The sequence below is a fragment of the Arachis duranensis genome, chromosome 9 (assembly GCF_000817695.3).
Source record: "Arachis duranensis cultivar V14167 chromosome 9, aradu.V14167.gnm2.J7QH, whole genome shotgun sequence".
Classification (NCBI taxonomy): domain Eukaryota; kingdom Viridiplantae; phylum Streptophyta; class Magnoliopsida; order Fabales; family Fabaceae; genus Arachis; species Arachis duranensis.
Window position 1 is genome coordinate 11,918,497 of NC_029780.3, and position 22,158 is coordinate 11,940,654.

Sequence of the window (22,158 nt, forward strand, 5' to 3'; positions counted from 1 at the left end):
TAGTATTTTTTTATAAATTTTTTTACGTTTAAAACTAATATAAAGACATCACATAACAAATTTAATAAAACAAAATAAAATAAAAACATAATATTCATAATCGGGTGAGATCTATGCGATTTTTTCCAATAAAAAAATTATTTTGCTATTTAATGTTATTTTAATTTATTTTTTAAAATAATAATTATTTATTTATTAAAAAAAATCGTTATTTGGTTGTCTTGGATTTTCGTGGCTATTGGATTTTCTGTGAAGTGTTTTTGTGGATGACAAAAATTATGTACAGAAAAAACTAGAGGGACTTGAATGTTTTGGATTTAATGTGCATGAAGCACCATTTATAGCTTTATTTATTATATTATACAATTCAAGTATTGAGAAGATCTCCCCAAAAACATGGGAGAGATGTGTTTCCCCATATAATTCGTGTCTCTAAAAACCCAATCTTCTCTTTCACTCAATCTCTCTAACCATTTTTCTCATTCACCACCACCATCACAATTTTCAACTACACAACAGCGGAAGAAGAGAAAACAACACGTGACAAATCCGAAAGATTCATCTAACAATAACATTTCGTTGTCCTTTTTTACATATATCATTTAAATGTTGTAAGTTCTGAATCCTTTCTTTTATGATTTTGACATCCCCGTGTAGAATATGTAGCATTTCGTTTCTATACAATTATATCTTGTTGCTAAGCAATTATTTTTCATTCAAGTTTTTGCAGAAGTAAATTAAGACAAAAAGAGTTCTTATCATTCAGCTGTGATCAACCTAAATTTGTTTCGGGATCAAAGGTATTCCAAATCTTTATTGCGTTAATTTCTGTTTGTGTTTGTAGAGGTTCCTCAAAGAAAGTGGATTATTCATAAACAATAACATTTTCCTTTTTGTTCTACATTACTATTTATTTATTTATTTGCATTGTGCTATTATCCTGTTGTTTCCATTTCAATATATATCTCGAAATAGACATTTGTTATACCTATGAACAATTAACCATATATTAAACGTTTTATTTCGTTTTATTCTCGAAATAATTTACAATGTCCTATACTCTTTTGCAAGAAATATTAGAAGAAGAAAATTACTATCAAATGCTTTATATGTATAATTGTTTGATGGGTCAAATATAATTTACCGAACCCCCTCTCCCTTCCCTTCCCTTAAACTATAGCTAGTGTACTTTGTCTCCTAATAATATTTAAAAATGTACAAATCAAATATTGATTTTTCTTTAGTATGAAAATAAACCACTAATACTATATATTAACTTTTCCATTTAAATGCTGATCTGTTATTGATAGTGTGTAATGAACATGACTTATCAGTGTGTAACTTTTTTTTCTTTCCCAGATTTAAGATTTAAATGTTGATTATATTTTAGTTTTGTTAGAGAAATTAACTTTCTGTTATATTGTTGGTTTTAATAATCCTCCTATATATAATTCATCATTTTCAATTAACGAATCCTATATTTGATTTAAAAAAATCTTGCATTATTAAAATATTTGTTCAAACTAAGATATAACATTTTTTAAAGAAAAAATATCCAAATTAATAATCTTCGAGAAATTTTAGATCGGATATTTTAGCTTTTAAAAAAAGTTATTTAGTATAAATTTTCAAAAATTATTTATGTTAAACATATTGGTTCTTTTATTGTTTTGAAGGAGTCTAATTTATTTTAAAATATTTATTTTTTAAAATCTAATTGTCTTCTGATAAAATTTATTTAGGATTGATGTGTGATGTGTCTAGCATGCATATTAAAATTTTAATTAAAAATAATGAAATGACTAATCTATCTGATGAAAATAATTATTAGAGACTTTTAGAGAATAAAAATTTATTAAAGACCAAAATATATGATCTAATATTTTTTGAAGACTAATTTAAATATCTAGTATTTTCTAAGAAAAAAAAATCTCAGTGACCAGCAGTTTTAATTAAATTTAGCCATCTTTCAGCTAGTAAGTATCCTTTTCTTTTAAACCTCTCACAAATTTTATTTTTAATGCTCATTCTTTCTTAAATATTAATTATTTACTGGTCCAAAATCTAAAAAAATTGCTGACTTCTCTAGCACCGGTGAAAAAAGTTTGCAGTATTTTTTTTAGGTAATGATAACGATGCACGTGCACATAACTACTCAAACATTCGTTACTACTAAAACTCTTCCATTTACTTATGCCGAGCGAGAAGAAAGACACAATGTTATAACAAAACTTCTCCTCATAAATTTTTCAATTTCGTTAAGTTATTAAAAGTATTTTTATCAATTTTACTAATTTTTATTTATAATTATATTTAATAAAAATATTTTTATAGATGTATTTAATAAAAATATTTTTTTATAACTATATTTAATAAAAATATTTTTATAAATATATTTTTTAAATGTGTCTTTTTATACATGTATTTAAAATATAATAATTAATTATTATTGATAATAAATTGACAAATAGTATATTAGTATCATATATTTTTTCTATTTAAAATGAAGTAGTGTAAATTTGCAACAAGAGAGTTTTGTGAAAATAATATAATGTTTGTGTGGGAATGTGGAAGGTATCCTGAAAGGAAGGATTGATGATCAAATGTCAGGGCAGCGAGAAACGCTAGCCGGATTAACACTTGACGACGTCTTAGCAAAGCAGAAAGCATTTTACCACTCACAATCCAACACCAAAACCCTCCTTGATATCCTCAAAGACGACGTCTCCTTCAATAAGAACCGCAAGTAAGTTAATATAATAGGGAAAGTCTTCTTAACTCATGTTTCAACATTTTTTAATTAATCTACAAAGTAATAAAAAACCGATAATACTATATATAGTAAAAGGTGAAAAGCATTGAAGTCCTCAAAGCATTTAATTACATTCCATGATCAAAAGTGTTAAGAATGAAAATTGACCTAGCTATTTTTCACCGCAAGCTACCTAGAAATACGCTTCTTTTATATATGGTTGGATATGCAATTTGGAATTGACATGTTTGATTTGGTTGAAGGTCTTGGAAAGCATTCAAGGACACGCTTCTGCTAAAGCGTTACGGCTCTGCTTGGACTCGAATTCCCACTTCCGACATTCCCATCTCATTCTGCCGCCGCACCTCTCTCAAACACTTTCAATCCATGGCTGACAACACCGACAACGTTGATGAAGTCCCAGCCTTACCTCCCGCTTCACTCGCACCCAAGGCCACCTTCTCCCGCCGGAGTTCCACCCGCTACAGCTCCCCGTCCGAGGTCACATTCACTGCCGGCGATCCCACGGAGCCGGCCCCTGCCGGCAGCGCGCTACTCCGGCCTCAGCTTTCGCGACGGAACTCCTCCGGCATGGTGTCGGAGCCATTCCGGAAGGGCCGCGTGGTGACGTTCCGGGACAACTTGGACGACGAGGAGCAGGACGAGGAGGACGGGTCACGTGCGGATGGCAGCAGGACACTATCAGCAAGAGAGGCGGTTGCAGCACAGGAGGCGGCGGAGGCGGCTGCTGCAGGGGAGGTTGTTGGAGAGGGAGAGGAAGACGAGGCGACGCAGCCAGTGATGATGTCACTGATGGACTTGTTGGAGGAGACTGACAGAGAGATGGGGCTTGAAGGATCGAGGTACATTCTGAGTGATGAAGAGGATTTTGACGAGGATGAGGAAGATGAGGATGGTGATGGTGATGACTTGGAATACACGTGCTCAGTGTGCATGGTGAGGCATAAGGCTAATGCTATCAGCCGCTGTGGCCACTCTTACTGCAGGATGTGCTCTAGGGAACTCATGGCTGGCAAAGGCAACTGCCCTCTCTGCAACAATTTCGTTGTTGAGATTCTTGACATCTTTTGAATCCATCTCTGCTTCACTTCGGAACCTATCATTTTTCTTTACTTCTGTTTTTTTCTTTTATTTTTCCATTATGTATGTATTATTATCACCTTATTAATTACATTTTTTTCTTTCTCCTTTACATGAATAGATCCATTCCATTACATTCATTCTTTTTTTTTTAAAAAATCTTTCTCTTTTTCCTTTACATGAATAATATTCAAAAAAATTTTTACGGAACACAAAAGAATTCTAAAAAATATTAATGACAAATTAATTCTTAGAAGATTATTAATTTTGACGAAAATAACTAAACATCAATTAATCTTGTTTTTATTGATGAATAATGCTAAGTTGACTAACAAAAGAAATGAGATGACGACAAATATAAAAGCTGATCACTATTATCAAAGTAGAATCAGTTTCTAATCATACATCAAATTCAAAGTATTAAAAAAGAAAAATAAAATAAAATTACGAACAATTCACAAAAAATAGTAAATAATTTTTTTTAACAAAAAAAAATTGAAAAAACTAAGAACGATTGGGGTCGATAAGGAGAGACATATTAACTGGAGACTTGGGGTGGAAAAGTAGCGAGCCGGAGATAATGGAGTAAGAAGACAAAGGTGTTACATACTAAGACAGAGGAGATAACTTTTTTGGCGTAGTTGTGAGTTTAGCAGGTGACTAGGTGAGCGGTGGTAGGTTCTGTTAGCGAGACCAAGTGTGGGAGAGAGAGAGAAAAAGAGGAGGGGTTTGGGGAAAGGATTTGGTGTTTGAGGGAGGAGGGGGAATCTGAAATTAGGGAGAAGTAGGTCGCGAATGTAGTTTAGGGCAAGTTTATGGTTAGATTTTCCGTCCTAATATTTCAACGGTAATTTAAATTTGTTAATCGAAGCTTTGTGGTTAGGTTTGCATTGCATCCAATCGCTACAAAAAAATTGTTGAATACCATCGAATTTATTAGCGAAAAAATAAAAAAATTTGACGGTATTATGTTTATTGGCGAATTTTCAGTCTGGCTAAATCCGATGGAATAAACCTCATCGATAAATATTTACCGTCAATTTTGATGTCTGTAGATACTTGCGGTGAATTTAGCGTCGGAATATGATGGTTCATGGGCAAAAAATCTGATGAACATTACCGGCAAAAAAAATTCAACGTCGACATTGGCCCATAAGTTGAACCTTTGCCCCATTTTACTGTTGAAAACATCCGACGGTAAATCCGATGGAAATATCATTTTTAATTTTCTAAAATAAATATGAATAGTCACTATTGTCGAGATTTTTCGTCGACAAATCCGCTGGTAGCGTAAATATATTTTTATTTTTTTTTCCAATCTATGATAGATCCTGATAATTAACAATTGATAGTCAACTCTCAATTAACAAGAAATAAATTAGTATTTTATCTGAAAACGGTGATTTAAATATGATGTAAAACATCAAATATACGGAATGTAAAATGAAATGAAAGTTTGATAACGAAATACATAGAATAGAACTATATTGACATTAATCTTATTCAAATTTATCATTTTCTTCCTCTGGTTCATCATTCTCCTCTTTCAAGGTAATTTCTTGATCATCGAACTCGTCTTCTTCTTCTTCGTCTCCATCAACCATGTCTTCTTCTTGAAGATCGTCATCGTCTAGTGGTAGTGTGTCGTCACCTACCCTAAGGTCAATGATGTCATCATTTATAAGAGTCGACCTAAGGGTGATCGGAACACCCGTATTAACCACCATTTTCAAAGGAGTTGGGTCATAAATTTGGAAAGGTTCCTGACCCTCTGTCCCATCAGACTCGATATTGAGGAACCTTTGATGATAATCAAACCACGAATTCTTACCCTCATTCGTCAACCAAAATGCCTTTATATCTTCCATACAAATATGACATGACATTCTACCCCGAGTAGACTAACCTAATAACATCTTGTACGTAGAAAAGTCATTAATGGTCTACATCAATGTTGTATGCAGTTGGAAGTTCATCTTGGTTGAAATATTATACATTTCTGCACCATTAACCCACAACAACATTAACTCATCCACCAAGGGTTGCAAAAAACATCTATTTTGACCTTTAGATTGCTTGGACTAGGTAGGATACAAGTTAGGAACATGTATGGATCTTTCATGCACATTTCGGAAGGTAGGTTATAAGAAGTCACGACTACAAGCCAACAAGAGTATGCGTCACTAAAATTAGAATTTGGTGCAAATTCGTCAGAGCACAAAGATAATCTAACGTTTCTAGGCTTGCTCGCAAATGTAGGGTGGACCCTAATCAAAGTGTTTCCAAGCATCTCCATATGATAGGTGCGTCATAAAACCATCATCTCTCTTGTTGTTACTATGCCAGGTCATGTGAGGGGCCACACTTATTGATACATACAGCCGTTTTAGCCTAGGGATTAAGGGCAAATAATACATCTGTTTATTTGAAATTCTCTTTACCAAACATTTACCAAGTCATTCTCTCTCGACTTGAAATCTCGGTGCATCACAAAATCCTTATCAAGGTGGCTTGTGCTTGAATCCATCCTTGAACATCCACGAATGCTTGGACTTCTAATAAGCTCCACCATTCTTCAAAATTAATCGCTCCAAACTTTGATAGAGTTTCGCACAAGCTAAGGGCTCCCAAAAGTGATCCTCATGTGTCTCCGGATCCCATATCTTGTTTCTACACCCATCTTCAAATTGATCATCATTATTCCAATTGGGAGGTAAACAAGATGAATTCTCAATGGAGTGATCAAACATCCTTCTTGACCGTCCCACCACTTGTATTTAGTCCTTGAAGTGTCAACCATAGTGAGCTTTGATTTGCAATGCCAACTACAAAACATCCTTCTCTTACGCTTCATCCCGCAAAGTTCTCTAAGTTGATCATCCGTTTCAAGCAAGCCATATTCGAGTAGGATGATAAAGCTAATAGAAATGAATTTCACCAACTCAAATGTAGGAGTAGAAGCTAGGCAAAGAAGCTTCTAAGGGTCTTGACAAAGCGTATCCCGTCCTCCTTTTTCTAAGGACCTCCACCTCCTCACAAGATCCCTTAATTTCAATCCTTTATTCATCAATTTTATCTAACACTTTTCCCTTACTCAAATCATAAATGGGAGGATAAGTGAAATCTACCTCCACATTTCTTTCAAATTCTCCAGGAAAAGGCTTTTCAAGTTCAAAGGATTCTTCGCCACTAGGACTTGGTGCTTGATCTTTATTGCCATGGGAACTCAATTCTTGCTCTATCCCATCCAAGTCTTCATATGGAATATGTCTTGGAGGTTGTGCACTTTCCTCCTCAACGTCAAATTCAATCTTCTTGGGGGGGTTCTTCCACTATAAGTTCCCATGGGGGTTCCGCATCTCCTAAGTCTTCAACCAATTCTTCCTCTTCTTCAACAATCATAGCTTTCTCCAATTGTTCTAACACAAAGCAGTATTCTTCATTTTCCACCGAACTTCCCAATCTCTCCTTCATGCTATACTCTTCATTTTCTTCTCCACATGTGGTCATGGGAGTTCCTTGAGTGCTCAAGCATTGGGAGGCTAATCGGTTTATCACCTCATTCAAGGCGGCTATGGATTCTAGTGCCTCCCTTTGCATCTCCTCTTGCCCTTGACATAGAAAAGTGAGATACTCATCCATTGGAGTTTAGGGTGGATAGAATGGTTCATTATTTTAGAGAAAGGGTTCATGATAGGAAGGTGGTTCTTCTTGATAGGGGGTGGCAGTTGAAAGTAAAATTCATCTTGTGAGTGGAAATTTGCATACATTGGAGATGGTTCCTCTTGGTCATAATATGGGAGGGTTTTTGGAAGTGTTGAGATTGGAATGGTGGTTCTATATATGGCTCATATGGCTCAAAAGGTGGTTGGTAATGTGGATATGGATTAGAGTCATATGGAGGTGTTTGGTGAAAAGGGGCTTGTGAGTATGGTTGATGGCTATGTTGAGGATATGACTCATAGGCATATGGTGGTGGTTCTTGATAGTCACAAGGAGATTCACCATAGCCATTTGATTGGTATGCATCATAGAATGGCTCTTGTTCATAGTGTATTGGTAGGGGTTGTTGCCAAGCAGATTGATCATATGCATATGGCTTCTCCCACCTTTGATTATCATATCCTTGGTGCATATCTTCATTGTACCTCCCATTGCCTACAACATAGTTAGAACCCAACTCATAGCCAAAGTGAGAATTCATCATAGCAAGAGAAAATAAAATCGAAAGCTAACAAGAAATAATGAAAACAAACTACTAAAACTAGCAACAACTAGCAAAGAAGCATATTCACAATATTCACATATCTACAATAACCAATAACAAGCGCACATTTGCAATTCCCCAGCAACGGCGCCATTTTGATGAAGGAAAAATTGATGGTTTAGAATTTCACAATAAAATCTCGTTACAAGTATAATTTCTAAACCAACAAAAAATCTTCTCATACAAAAATTTGGTTGTCACAAGTAACAAACCCCAATAAAAATAACCGAAGTATTCATACCTCCGGTCGTCTCTCAAAGGAATTGCAGGGAAGTGTTCTTCTTATTGGTTATGGGACAAGTATTTTGGGGTTTTGAATAGGAGACATGAAAGATAAATTGCAAGAAAGTAAATGGAAACTCAAATGATAAGAAGGTCTTGGCAAATAATGATGGTCAAGGATCTTTATCCTTGTCACTAACCACAACATGATAATTGTAAGGATTAATCCCATTAAATCATCCTCTAACGAATAAAGAAAAGTCAAATGAGCTACACTAATCCTAATCCATAGGTCCTAACCTTCTCACTAATTAAATTGGGTAAAGCTAGAGTTAATGGACACCAATTATCAACACTTGGACATTAGTAACTCAAAGTTCACCTAAGTTACCATCCCAAGCCAAGAACACCAGAAGTCTACTCTAACATCCTTCCAAGCATTTTATCAAACACTTGGAAGGTATAAAAGGAAAGCATGGTGTGTTGCAATAATTAATAAAACCTACTACAAATAAACATAAGTAATCAACAACAACAATCAAAGAAAATAAGATCTACATAAATTACCTCAAATTATATTAAAAGAAAATAGAAGGAACAAGAGTGCATCAACAACAAGTAAACAAAATGAAGGAGATTACAATAAAAGAATGAAGGAACAAGATGTAGCAACAACAAATTGAAAGAAAAAGTAGATGAAGAGAAGAATTAAAGCCTAGATCTAAGAAAAAATTAACCTAAACCTAATCCTAATTCTAGAGAGAAGAGAGAGATTCTCTCTCTAGAAACAAACTAAAGCATGACAAAACTAAACTAAAACTAACTAGATAGATCATCCTTCTTCATTCCTTGGGTTTAATAGCATCAGAAGTGAGTTGGATTTAGGCCTGGGAAGCCCAGAAATCGCCCCCAGCGGATTCACTTTAATGAGGTCACGTGCGAGCATCGACGCGTCCGCGTGGTTCACGCGTACGCGTCGCTTGACAATTTGCTATCCACACGTACGCGTATGTCATGCATACGCGTCGCCTCGCGACATCACATCCACGCGTGCGCGTCGATCTCAGCCTCCCAAATCCTTGTTTCTTCCATGATTTCTCCACTTTGCATGCTTTTCTCTTCATTTCTTTGATCCATCCCTAGCCTTTTCAACCTGAATTCACTTAACAAAAACATCAAGGCATCTAGTGGAATCAAGGTGAATTAAAGTTAACCAATTAAGGACCTAAAAAGCATGTTTTTCCACTTAAGCACAATTTAGGAAGAAATTATGAAACTATGTTATTTCATTGAATAAATGTGGGTAAAAAGTGATAAAATCCCCTAAATTAAGCACAAGATGTACCACGAAATAGTGGTGCATCACCCCCTTGTAATACACCATACAAACATTCAAATAACATTCGATTTTTACTAAATTTAGACCCAATTTCAAAACTAAATTATTTGCTTTGTAGTGGCTCTGGCGGGTGCCACTAGTCCCGACAGGTACTAAGTCATTGCAAAGAGTAGCCCACTTATCAGAAGACTCTTGGGTATGATTTGGCTCATACTTAATACTCATCATTTCAACACATGCAGACAATATTGAATGAACAAACCCCTCTTACAAGGGTTTCGCGACAGATTCTAATAGATGATAAAAACTCTTTGCCTCTGGGTTAGGCTCTTGTTCAATATCTTCCATATCAGCAACACCTATTGCATCAAACACAATCTCGTTGTATCTCTCTTGGTTACTCTCCCAATTCATTTCTTCCATGTTTGGTAACCAGCCGAACCCTCGTCGATCAGTCTCTAGCCATATTGAAATTCGAGGCAGATTGGTTAATTTTCTACTCATTCACTTCTCTATGCTCCATGCTCCATCCACATCCAATACCCATCCTTGAACCTATTACGGTAGAGGTGAAGTATTATATCTAAAGGTCCTAACCACTTAGTCAGCCGACCCTTATAGCACGGATACCTAGATACCCCTTGAGACATAAATGGTTCTATATTAAAGACATACACAATAAACGCGTCAATTCCCTCAAAGAATTTAGGTTTTAAATTCCCCGGTCTACTATTTTCTTTATTATACATCCACAGACGATGAATTGGAATCATCTTGTAATAAACATCCTAGAATTCATCCAACAACATAACTTATTAAAATTTTTAAAAAATTCAGCAGGGTGTTTCCTATAATTAGAATCTCCAACCAAATTTGATTATCGTTTTCTCACAAACCAAATATGTTTTAAACAATTTAAACAAAATTTCTGCAGAATTTTTTCTTAATTCAGAGACATCCACGAAAAAAATTTAATAGTTTTTACAGAAAAAACAGCTACAGACATAAAACAGAATAAACACGAATTCAATAACACATCAAATCCTAACCGTTCTAATGCGCAACCCCTTATAACTTCACAATTTTTCTAACAAATAAGGATTTCGAGAAAGGCGCATCTATACGACCTTCTCCCACTTTCGTCCTAAAATGTTATCCTAGGAAAAGTAGGTCCGGTATAAAACTTAAACAATTGATTATATTTAGAGATAGAAAACCTACTTGGAACATGGATATACAGAATATGGAAAAAGCGAACTCCAATTGATCTCAGAGAAATCGCACCGTCCTAATTAAAAGGAAAACTTATTGATTCACAAGGTGAAACTAATTTAACAAACTAAATAAAGTCTTCCAACAGTTCGAGCACTCTTAATTTCACCCTACTTAAACTACCATAACTTAATTTAATTTTTATTTACATTGAATTAATATAAGAAATCCTAATCACAAACTTTATTATACTAGTTTAATCAATAATTTGATAATAAAATACCTAACAAAACCATAACCTCACAAAAGTATCTGAAAAATAAAAAACTAAACCAGACCCTAATCACAAACTTCCTTACACTAATTTAATCAATAATTTGATAAAATACCTAACAAAATCCTAAACTTACAAAAATATATAAAATAATAAAAAACTACACCAAATCCTAATCACAAACTACATAATACTAATTTAATCAATAAGTTCATAAACTACTTAACAAAACTCTAAACTCACAAAATGTCACCATTACCGACGACAATGACCACGAACGCAAACAGCGGCGGCATTTCCGACGGCTCCAGCAGTGACTGGCAGCTCCAGCAGCAACAAGGTGCAGCGACAGTGACAGCAACAGCAAAGGCTCCAACTGGTGGTGGCGATGCCCCAAATTCATTGTCGGATTTACTAGCAAAAATTTTCGATGGTAAATTACCTAAACACAGCATTTCACTAAACCGATATACCAGTGGCCGAATCTAACGGAAGATCTGCGGATAAAGTTAGTGCTACTTAAATAAATTTTCGCACCAATGGTTATCGTCAGATTTAATGTCAGAACATAAAATTCGATGGTAACTAAATCGGAAAACTAAATCTTGCTTGTATTCAACGTAAAAAATGCTGATAAATCCGACGGTAATATTTGCCGTTAAATTCGACAGCATTTAATGTTTTTTTGTAGTGAATCCGATGGTAAATTATTCTCCCAATTTTGTTGTTTAGTGTTTTTGTCGAAAATCCGACGGCAAATTCAATAACTTTTAGCAAATTTCTGGTAGCGACAACTTTTTTAGTTCACTACTAATTAGAAGGTTGTCATTTTTATTTCTTGGATTAGCCCAACTAAATTTTCAGGTTAGCATCTCTTTAATATTGGTTCTATTAGTAAAATTTTTTACTCAACATTCCAAAAACAATCCATCATACCAGACGAGCCTCTATTTCTTTTTAAGATATGACTGCAGACTCCCCAATTAATCACGTTCTTCAAGAGTAGCAATATAATAGGATAACAATTCTCAAAACAAAAACCTGGATCACTCATTGTCTCAAAAAAATTTATGAGAGTTATCAATTGTAGAAAAATAATTTAGCAAAAAACCATCAACTAAGATGATATAATACACTAGTTAAAAGAAGTCCTATCCACTGTCCTAAAAAAATCAAAAGTAAAACTTTCAAATCCAATCCATAATAGAATCGAAAGCAAAGAATCAAGCACAAAGATCGAGGTAAATTCTGGCATCCTAACAGACAAATCATAGAAAGAACGAGGTCAAGAATATTCTGCCAACAAGTGATTGATGGAAACTCATAACACTTCCATTGTGAAATAAGGTGAGTTCTACGTTGTCTTTGTTATGGTGTCTAAATTGTCTAACTTATTTTTTAAAGTAAAAAATAAAATATTTAAAATAAAAAATAAATCATATAAAATTTATTATATATTATTTGTTTATCCGTTTTAGTAACTTAAGTACAATGTGATAGGCACCATAGCATTCACCGTGAAACAATTACAAAGATTTTAAAGTATTCTTACACTAAGTCAGGTCCTACTTGAATATCAGAAAAAATTTGGAATATTCATAGTACAATTGAGATCGATTTAAAAACAAATCAATCCGATCATAAATATAAAATTTATTGATTGAATTTGTTTGATTTTATTATTAAATCTGTTCTAATTTGATCCAAACTATTATGATTTAAAGGGTTCAATTTATTTGATTTTAAAACACAATTTTAACATCTTATTTTAAAAAATAGAAGTAACTTTTAAGTTAGTAAAATAAATTAATAAATAAGTTTTATTTTATATTTATAAAATAGTTACTAAATAATAATACATGAATAAGATAAAATATGAATAAATATAGAATTTAAATTTAATAATAAAATAATAATATTATATTATATTTTATGATTTAAATTGGATTTGTTTAATTTTAGAAAATAAATCTGTAATCAGATTTAATCTATGCAGTTTATCAAAAATAAAATTCAATCTAATCTAAATTAATGTGATTTAATTAATTTTTTATTTGAATTAAATTGGATTAACAATTTTGAATTTGAACAGTTCCGACAAAACTACTTGTGGAACTTCATAAAAAAGAAGAGTCTCACCATTATTATTTAGAGCAAATCTCTACAACCAAGTAAAATACCTAACTAAATCCGACTAAATTGTTATCAAGGGTTTTAAATTCACACACACCTCTTCTTCGTCCATGTTGCTGCTGCATCCTTTTTATTTTTCTCCCATGTTGTTGCTGTTTCTTCTTCTTTGCCTCATCTTTTTTCTTCATATTTCTCTTTTGTTATCATCGTCGTTGTCACCACCACCTTCACCTCCTCCTCCTTCTTTTTCATATAAATTTCTTATTCTCCTACTTTTTTCTCCTCCCTTTCTTCCATCTTCATCATCGTCATTATCATTATCATTATCGTTATTGTATCATTGTCGTCTTCTTCTCCTCCTTTTTCTTTATCTTTCTCTTTTATTATCGTCGTCGTCACCACCACCACGTCACCACCTCTATCTCCTACTCCTCCTCTTTCTTTTCTTGTTCGAATTTTTTCAGATTACATTGAAATTTCTTAATGATGGCAAAACACAAACAAACTCAGTTCAAAACAAGTTAGACCAAAAGTGCACCTTATTTAAATCTAGAATGCACCAAAATTACTTAATGATGATGATACACTAACAAACTCAGTCAAAACAAGCACGAATTGAGTGCATCTTATTTAAATTTAAATCTAGAGTGTACCGAAATTACTTAATGATGACGATACACTAACAAACTCAGTCAAAACAAGCACGAACCGAGTGCATCTTATTTAAATCCAAAATACATCAAAATTACTTAATGATGACGACACACAAACAAACTCAATTCAAAACAAACACAGTCTAAAAGTGCACCTTATTTAAATTCAGAATGCACTAAAATTACTTAATAATAATTCAAAACTCTTCCTTCTCCTTCTTTTTCATTATCATCATCATCTTCATCTTCTTTTCTTATTCATCTTTTCCTTCTTGTTTTACTTTCTCATAATTCTTCTTATTTTACTTTCTTAACAAGAATAAAAACAAGAAAAAATTAAGTAAAGAAGAAGAAGAAAAAACAGAAAATGCTGTAAAATTACTAAGAAGATGATAAACCTACATTCATTCAACTAAATAAGATTGCAACACATTACAAACATGTTCATTCAAGTTTAATATGAGAAATAATACATCTAAAAGAAGAAATAAGAGCAATAGAAAAAAGAAAGAAAAAAGAAAAAAAAAAGAGAAAAAATACAGCATTAAAATTTTTTTTTGTGCTTTTGTAGCAAAATTTTGGTGTAAAAACTAAGAAATTTATGTGTTATTACGAAAATTTTGGTGTTATTTATTTTGTTAAATTTTGCGTAATTTAAAATTATTTCTCTTTCTTCTCTTCATCTTCTGCTAATTCTTCTTTTTGTTTTTCATCTTCTTCTTTTTTATCTTCTTTTTATTTTATTTTTTCATAATTCTTCTTGTTTTACTCTGTTAAAAGGAATAAAATAAAAAAATCAATGCTGTAAACTTACTAGAAAGAAAAGGAGAAAAAGAAAAAAATGCAACAACAAATAAAAGAATAACGATGGAAGAAAATACGCAAAGAAGAAGGAAGAATGTGAAGAAGAAGGAAAAATGCGAAAAAGAAAAAAAAACGTTTATGTTCACGCTAGTGGACGAGGAGTTGGACGTACTCTCACTAATGAAACTAATCTTTGTTGAATTTGAAATAACTTAGTTGGATTTTAGTTGTCAAAAAGACTTTAATATATACCAAGACCGTATTATTTAATCTCTTTTTGGAATTGGATTTCAGGTTTTTTTCTAAAATAAATAAATAAAAAACATTATTTTCAAAAACACGTCATTTTAACTTTAATTTTCGAAATGCATTTTTTTAGAATGAATTCGTCCAACTCCGACAAACTTATGTGTAATTTCATAAAGTTTGCAGCATGCCCACGAATTTCACTCAAATTCTCTCTAAAATCCTGTCTTAGAACGAAATTTAAATTTCTAAGCCATTCACAAAAATATAAGGACAACAAGTATGGCTTCTTCAATATCGTAGGCACCAATGACAACTATTATCATCGTCCAAAAAGTGCATAGGTACACCGGAATAAGCCATATTTAACAAAGATTTTTTCTATTATAAATTAAAAAAATCATAATTTAAAAAAAATACGACTTATTCATGTATACTTTTATGTACTCTGAAGACGATGATATTGGTTAACTTTCTAACTTTTTTTCTCACCCAATCTGATATTTATGAAGACACGTAACGAAGTTCGTCGGGATAAGACGAACTAATATAGAAGTTTATGGGGTTAGATAAACTCTATTAAAATAATGGAGTTTATTGAGGTCTGACAAACTTGTCTTAAAACAAAAAAAATGTATCTCATAAATTAAAATTCAAATAACGTGTTTTTGGAAATGAGGCTTGCTACACATACTTGCATTTTTAGCTTATAAGCTATACAAGTTGGATCAAGTCCAAGAAAAAACACGCGCACCACTCCTTTAAATTGAGCGTCCAACGCACGCGCCTTACAACACGTTCATTATGCCGCACTTTCCCTCTTTTTCCTCAATCAAAACGCAAACCGTCAAGATTCAAGCGACATTCGAAACAAACTACGATTCTGCGAAGAGTAGAAGAAATCAAGAAGAAAAGATACAAATCTCCATAAAAAATTACTAGAAAAAATGAAGAAACATTATTCAAGGTTCTATTTTACTATTCTTCTAGATTTTTTTCTAGATTGTCTCTGCCATATGTTTCATCTTTAACCAGCAAAACAATAAAAGATTTCAAGAAGAAATATACTGTCTCCCATCTAATATTGGGTATATTTCTTAAATTCTTTGGGTGTATTTCTTAAATTCTTTAGGTGTATATCTGTAATCATTTGGGTGTATTTCTGTAATCGTTTGGTTTATTTCTATAATCCTTTTGGTGTATTTCTATAATTTTTTGGGTGTATTTCTGTAATCGTTTGGGTATATTTCAAAAGTTCCATTATCTTCAAAATAATTTCAAAACTTGATTTCAAAAACTATAAAAATCGAAAAAATAAGGAGATCAAAGGCAAAGAGAGAATGCACGAAGGAGATCGAACAAATTTGGCAAGAAATTTTAAAAAGAAAACGAAATCTTTTGAAAAATGGAAGTTATATATTCAGGCGTTAATTGATTTGGATTGATTTAAAAGTCTGTTAAAGAGGTCCGTAATATAAACAACGCGTTTATGGGGTTTCGTTTCCTTCAGACTTGTAAAGCTTGTAAGCGCAAAACACTTTACGTAAAGATTAATCCTTTGGAAATATTGTTTTTTAATTTATTTCATAAAAAAATCCTTGGATCTCATATTTTTCTTTTTGATTTATTTTTTCAATTTTCAGTCTTTTTGGCCTTTTTGGTAATTTACTCTCATATAATGAAATTATGTTCAGTTAAAAAATTAGAAAACAAATCAAAACTCCTATGCCCTGGTTCAAATGAGGCAGGTTTTTCTGGCTGCTTCTCTAAGCTCAACCCGTACTCCATAGGCCGCTGAGCCCCAACGGCCTGTTCCCACATCGCGCTCGCGCTTGTGCGTTTGCGAACTGCCTCGCTATCTTCGCTGTCTCCCTTGCAGGTATCAACCCTTCTCTCTCGCTCTCTCTGTAAACTGCTGTTGCTATGTGGTTCGATATATGTATGATTATTTTAGTAATTTAGGAAACCCTAAATGCATCAAATTCACCTTCTGAAAACACCCACTTCCTCTCTAACGATCCCACAAATCTCTTCTATCTCTCCCGCTCTGGGCCGCACTACTGCCGGAAGAACCACTGGCGGCGAACCAGGCACCACCTCCGGCTCCACTTCCCCTTCTCCGTCTTCCTCTCTACTGTGCTCTCTTGCGTTCTCTCTGCCTTCTGCCGAAGCCGCTGCAAGCCACCGGATCCCTTTCTCTCTTGTTCGTCACTAATATATGTTCCTAGTCCTTCACTCCTTCTTCCTGTTCAGTGTTATAATTTAAAAATATGATGAGACAATGGCTTTGGTGTTTCTTTTGAATTCTAGGTCTTATGATAATTTTATGGTGTTATGCCTTGATGTTATGTTTATCAACCATGCTACATGAACACCAAAATCTGATATTAATATAAAATACATGATAAAATTCACATTAAAAATAAATTAAACAAAACATAGATTTATACACAAATATATTGTGACTGATTTTGGTGGCTGATCTTGGTGTGCAAATAACATTTTTGTATGTTTATTTCTTGAATTTGCTTCTGCATTAGTTTTTATAATTTATTACATCTACAATTTTTCTGCATGTTATTTTTGTGCATATATATGTATTCAATGGCGGATTTTTTGCTCATCGCCATGAGCCGCCATCGGCAATTAATAACCATGTATTATATTACTTTCATAATTTATATTGATATTTTTATATATTTTGGTTGAATCTTACAAGTCGTTTTATGATTATGCGTTCAGTGATTCTTAATCACCCTTCCTATTCGAAGTAAAATCCCGATTTTTGCTACCTTGGTTAGAGTTAGAGGCACTTTTCACACCCACAAATTTCCCCACCCAGTGACCATCAACCATATAGAAACTCTTAAAAGCACTTTCCATATGATTTTTGAACAAATCTTATGTGCTCATCACTGACATCGACTTTCTAACCGTACCTTTGCAGGAATTTCATAGCAAGCACACAAGACAATGGGTATCATAAGGAGTTGCTTCTCCTTCATAGCAGGGACAGTCTGTGGTGTTTATGTGGCACAGAACTATAAAGTGCCTAACGTGGCAAAGCTAGCCGACACTGCCTTGTTCATGGCCAAGGTTGTTGAAGAAACATACCGCAAACCCAGCAAGAAGGCTGATGATGATGAATAGTGTGATTAAATGAAGCAATATTATATTGGAAACAGGTTTATCTATTACATAGTCTTAATTCTTTTTCCTGGATTATATGGGATTGAATAACTTTCCAACAGAAACTCTTGGGAAACAAATTTTGTGAAGAGGTTTAGCATTTATAGCATTTGTGCCGTTTAACGGAAGCATTCTGGTTGCCCTTTCTGATTTTTGGTCATTATAATAGGACTTTATAGTCATCTAAGTTTTCTGCCCACAATAACAAACATTGTTTTAAAATTTTATCCCATAGTGGGATGATAGCTTTATTCGGATTAGAGTAAATAGACAAAAATACTCATGAAAAAGTATAGAAGGAACAAAAGAACACCTCAAACATTAGAAATAATCTGATGCATTCTGTAGATTGGTTTCGCAAGTCAAACTGTCCTTCCAATTGTATATTAATAGATTTGAAAAGAAAAGCAAACTGGAAATGGTTTCTTGAGCTCTTGCATCATGATTTGGGGATTACAAGGTGCATGGCTGCAACTTTATGTCAGACGAGTAGAAGGGTTAGATAAGGGAATGATAGTTTTGACTTGTCAAAACAATCTTTGGAGTGTATCAGGCTATTTTGGAGTGTATCTGGCTGATGTTGAGGGTTTCGAGGCTGACGAGGTTTTCAAGGTCGTCGGGGAGGGAGCAGAGGCAGTTGAGGCCGTTGTCAAGGACCTTGAGAGAGGTGAGGTGTGAGGTGGAGTGTAAGGAAGAGGAGCTTGTTGGAGTTCACTTAAAGCTTCTTCAGCTTTCTCAGTTCCAAACCAATGCTTTCTGGAAGTTGCATCAGTTTATTGAAGTTGGCGTTCAGTTCCTCCAATGATCTGCAATTGTAAATGGTTTTGGGAAGGTATTCAATGAGGTTTCTGGCGACATTCAAGACCTTAAGCTTATAGAGGCAGCCAATGGAGTTCGGTAGGCTTCTAAGCTGGTTCGAGTGCACGTCTAGCACCACCACTGCAACATAGGATTTTTCCGTCAAGTTTAGTCAAGGAATATGATGGAGGGGCCGCGATGGCTCACTTTTGAGAGGGACAAAGGCGTAGGTGTATTTTTTAACAGGAGTTGCCTTGTCCTAATTTGGAATGGATAGGGACCGAGTTGGGTGTTCACTCGCTATTTTAAAATCCTTTGGGTGTATTTTTATCCTCTCTATACTCTTTCATGTGTATTTTTGTCCATAAGTTATGGAAAGCAGTGGTTTAGATATTTTCCTTTAGCAAATATCTCCTCATTTATGCCTTTTTGATGGGTGTGTGCATATATAAAACCATAAGAATTTTGAAAACAGAATATTAGTGTATAAGCATATAGGTTCAAGAAACTATAGTAATGTTGATTATTGTTTGAAAGGGTATATGCTATCTACCTTAATTTGGTAAAAATTTTGTGGAGAGCTAGGTTTAGTAAGCCTGGGAGAGTAGAGAATGAAGACTTAATTTGGTCTTTAAATTGATTTGCAAGTCAATTGATCAATCAAATTTCAATTTGGTATGTATTGCTATCACTGTGTTAACAAAATGTTGGTTTGGATTGGATGCCATGCTACTATGCTGGACTCATGGAAGCGACACCATCTCTGGTTCACGATAAATAAGGAAGAAAACGACCGAGAATTTGAGATGTGTAACGTCTTCCTGCTATGGCCAAATGATGTCATTGACTCATTGAGTTGCATAATATATGATCCCGATAATCTCAACGCCAAAACTAATGTTTATCTCAAAATTTTAGTTGATGTGTCTCTATGTGTGTGTGTTCTTTTTTTTTTTTGTCGTTTCTTATTCGATTAGTTGAATGAGTTAAGATGTGTTGACTTAAGACACCTGAACAACATAGTTCTTATATCAAGATTAGTAATTTAGTATTGACGAGGAATATCAGTAACTGTCCAATTTATAATGCGATGAGGAAGTTGGCACGGCCAATATTTGTTTGGGGGATATAAATATGCAGGTTTAGGAGGAGCAGATTTTTAAAAGAACTCGATGAAATGATAAGAATCCTAAAATTAGATAAACCGGCCACCAAATTTAAGAAAAGGACAGATATATAGTATTAAGACTTGACTTAATTGGAAAGCAACATCACTACATTCACCTATTATACATACATACACACAATACTAAGGGTTTTTATCCATTACTGACTTAGCCAAATCTTGAACTCGGATGCACTTATTGTAAAGCAAAGAATCACCATCCAAAGTTTTCATATATGCTTTCAAATACAAGTGTTTGCTGGGTCAGCCTAATCTATGAATCCATGGTTTTGATCCATCCAAAAAGCTACATACACAGAGGATGGATTCACGAGTTGGGTTGGGTTGATCGAGAAAATTGGGAATCTAAGTGTAATTGGATTATTGGTCTAGAAATTTTTTACCTACCAATCCAACCCACTTAGGTGTCTTAATTTCTCGGAACATTGCTTCATGTTTAACTTTCAAGACAACTACAGTTCAATACAATAAGCTATTGTAGTATTCTTTAGGGTTATATAACATGATTTTTTCCTTTTCAGTTTAAAATTGAAGATCGTGTATACTTTAGAATTGCTTTTAAATTTTGTTACGATTTTTTACGATTACTTTTATTTACTATATTATATTTATATTTATATATGTTGGTGCGATTTATAACATTATTGACAATTTTCTGTTTGTTAAAAAACTTGTATTTGAATATATGTTATTAAAATAATGATAAGTAGTTGAGAGTGAGTAGTTAGTAGATGAATATTTATGAGGTTAATTGGTAATATCCCTATGAATAGCGTGACTCTTGTATTATGTAAAAACTTTAATACATATTTATCATTTCCTTTAATTCTTTTTCTATTTTCTTGTTATATGTTTTGATACATTTTAATAAAAAAATATTTTTAACACAGATTTTTTTGGTCAAGTTTTGAAACATTTAAAATATTAGTCAAATTTTAGCTTACCTTATTTACATGAATGGACAATGATGTGCTGAAAAAGTTTATTTAACCCAACATATTGATTGAATAAGTGGGTCGAGTTAACCAATTTGAATTAATTGAGTAGTTAATTCACTTTTTCATTTAAATAAGTATCTCTATGACATATTAATTTTTGACCTGTCACAATAAAAAATATCATAAACAAAAAAAATAGGTTCAGTCAACCTTACTATTAAGTATTAACCAAGCACATTCAAAACCAATTTCAGCTAAATAAAACAAGTAGAAGATGTACTAAATAAATTCTAACAGAATCAATAAATTTTACTTAAATGACCAATATACCTATGTCTAAATGAGATATATGGAGTGGGTCATGTGGCAAAGAGAGGGATAGAATCGGCAATGCGGTGTACAAAGATAGATGGAAGAAAAAGCAAGAAGCATGGTGGCTGGGTCTCTAGGCAGGCACCGCAGCAACGCAGTCTCTTTTAACAGAATCCGCTCAAAAGTGTCAGCCCCAATTTGTCCTTTTGCTCCTTGCTTCCTCTCTCTTTCCTCTTTCCTCTTCCCTCTTCATCTTTTCTTGTCCCATTAACACCTTACTATAGTAATCTACATTACTTTTAATCTTAAACAAACTATTAAATATTTTGGTATTATAAATTAGGAAGAGTTTTAAGTGTATCTATTCCAGTTATTTTAATTATTAATTTAAATTATAAAAAATATATATAATATATTAATTAAAATTAACAGTTAAAATAATTGAAACACTAATATTTTAGGTATACTTAAAATTTTTTCTATAAATTAAATCTTTCAGTTATGTTATTTGACCATAATTTTTTTATAATTTATAGCCTTTAGTTAGAGAACTATTCTTTTAGTCAATTTTTGAAATTTACTTTTTTATTCTAAATTTTTCAAAAATTGAGTTATATGAAGAAAAGTATTTTACAATAAAAAATTAACTAGTATTAGCTAATTAAAAATTAATCCATGTACTTATTCTAATTTTTTTTTAAAATTTATTTTTCACTTAACTTTAAAAAAGAT

At 33.1% G+C, this 22,158-nt stretch overlaps 2 protein-coding genes across 2 annotated transcripts in view; both read left to right on the forward strand.

Annotated features, from left to right (window-relative positions):
* The window catches only part of LOC107464709 (uncharacterized), a 4,849-nt gene extending 1,005 nt beyond the window's left edge, over positions 1–3,844 (forward strand). Inside the window, exons 2-3 of the mRNA XM_052254192.1 lie at positions 2,575–2,746; positions 3,016–3,844. Of these exons, the coding sequence (XP_052110152.1) occupies positions 2,575–2,746; positions 3,016–3,844 (1,001 nt within the window). The remainder of the gene's footprint in view (positions 1–2,574; positions 2,747–3,015) is intronic.
* A 12,880-nt stretch (positions 3,845–16,724) lies between these two features.
* Positions 16,725–19,383, forward strand: LOC107464784 (uncharacterized). Its single transcript, XM_052253689.1, has 2 exons — positions 16,725–16,882; positions 17,951–19,383. The coding sequence occupies exon 2, from the start codon at positions 17,977–17,979 to the stop codon at positions 18,151–18,153; it is 177 nt and encodes a 58-aa protein (XP_052109649.1). The 5' UTR covers positions 16,725–16,882; positions 17,951–17,976; the 3' UTR covers positions 18,154–19,383.
* Positions 19,384–22,158: the final 2,775 nt, after the last annotated feature.

Coding starts and splice junctions, on each gene's coding strand:
- LOC107464784 (XM_052253689.1), top strand. CDS start 17,977: ATGGGTATCATAAGGAGTTGCTTCTCCTTCATAGCAGGGACAGTCTGT.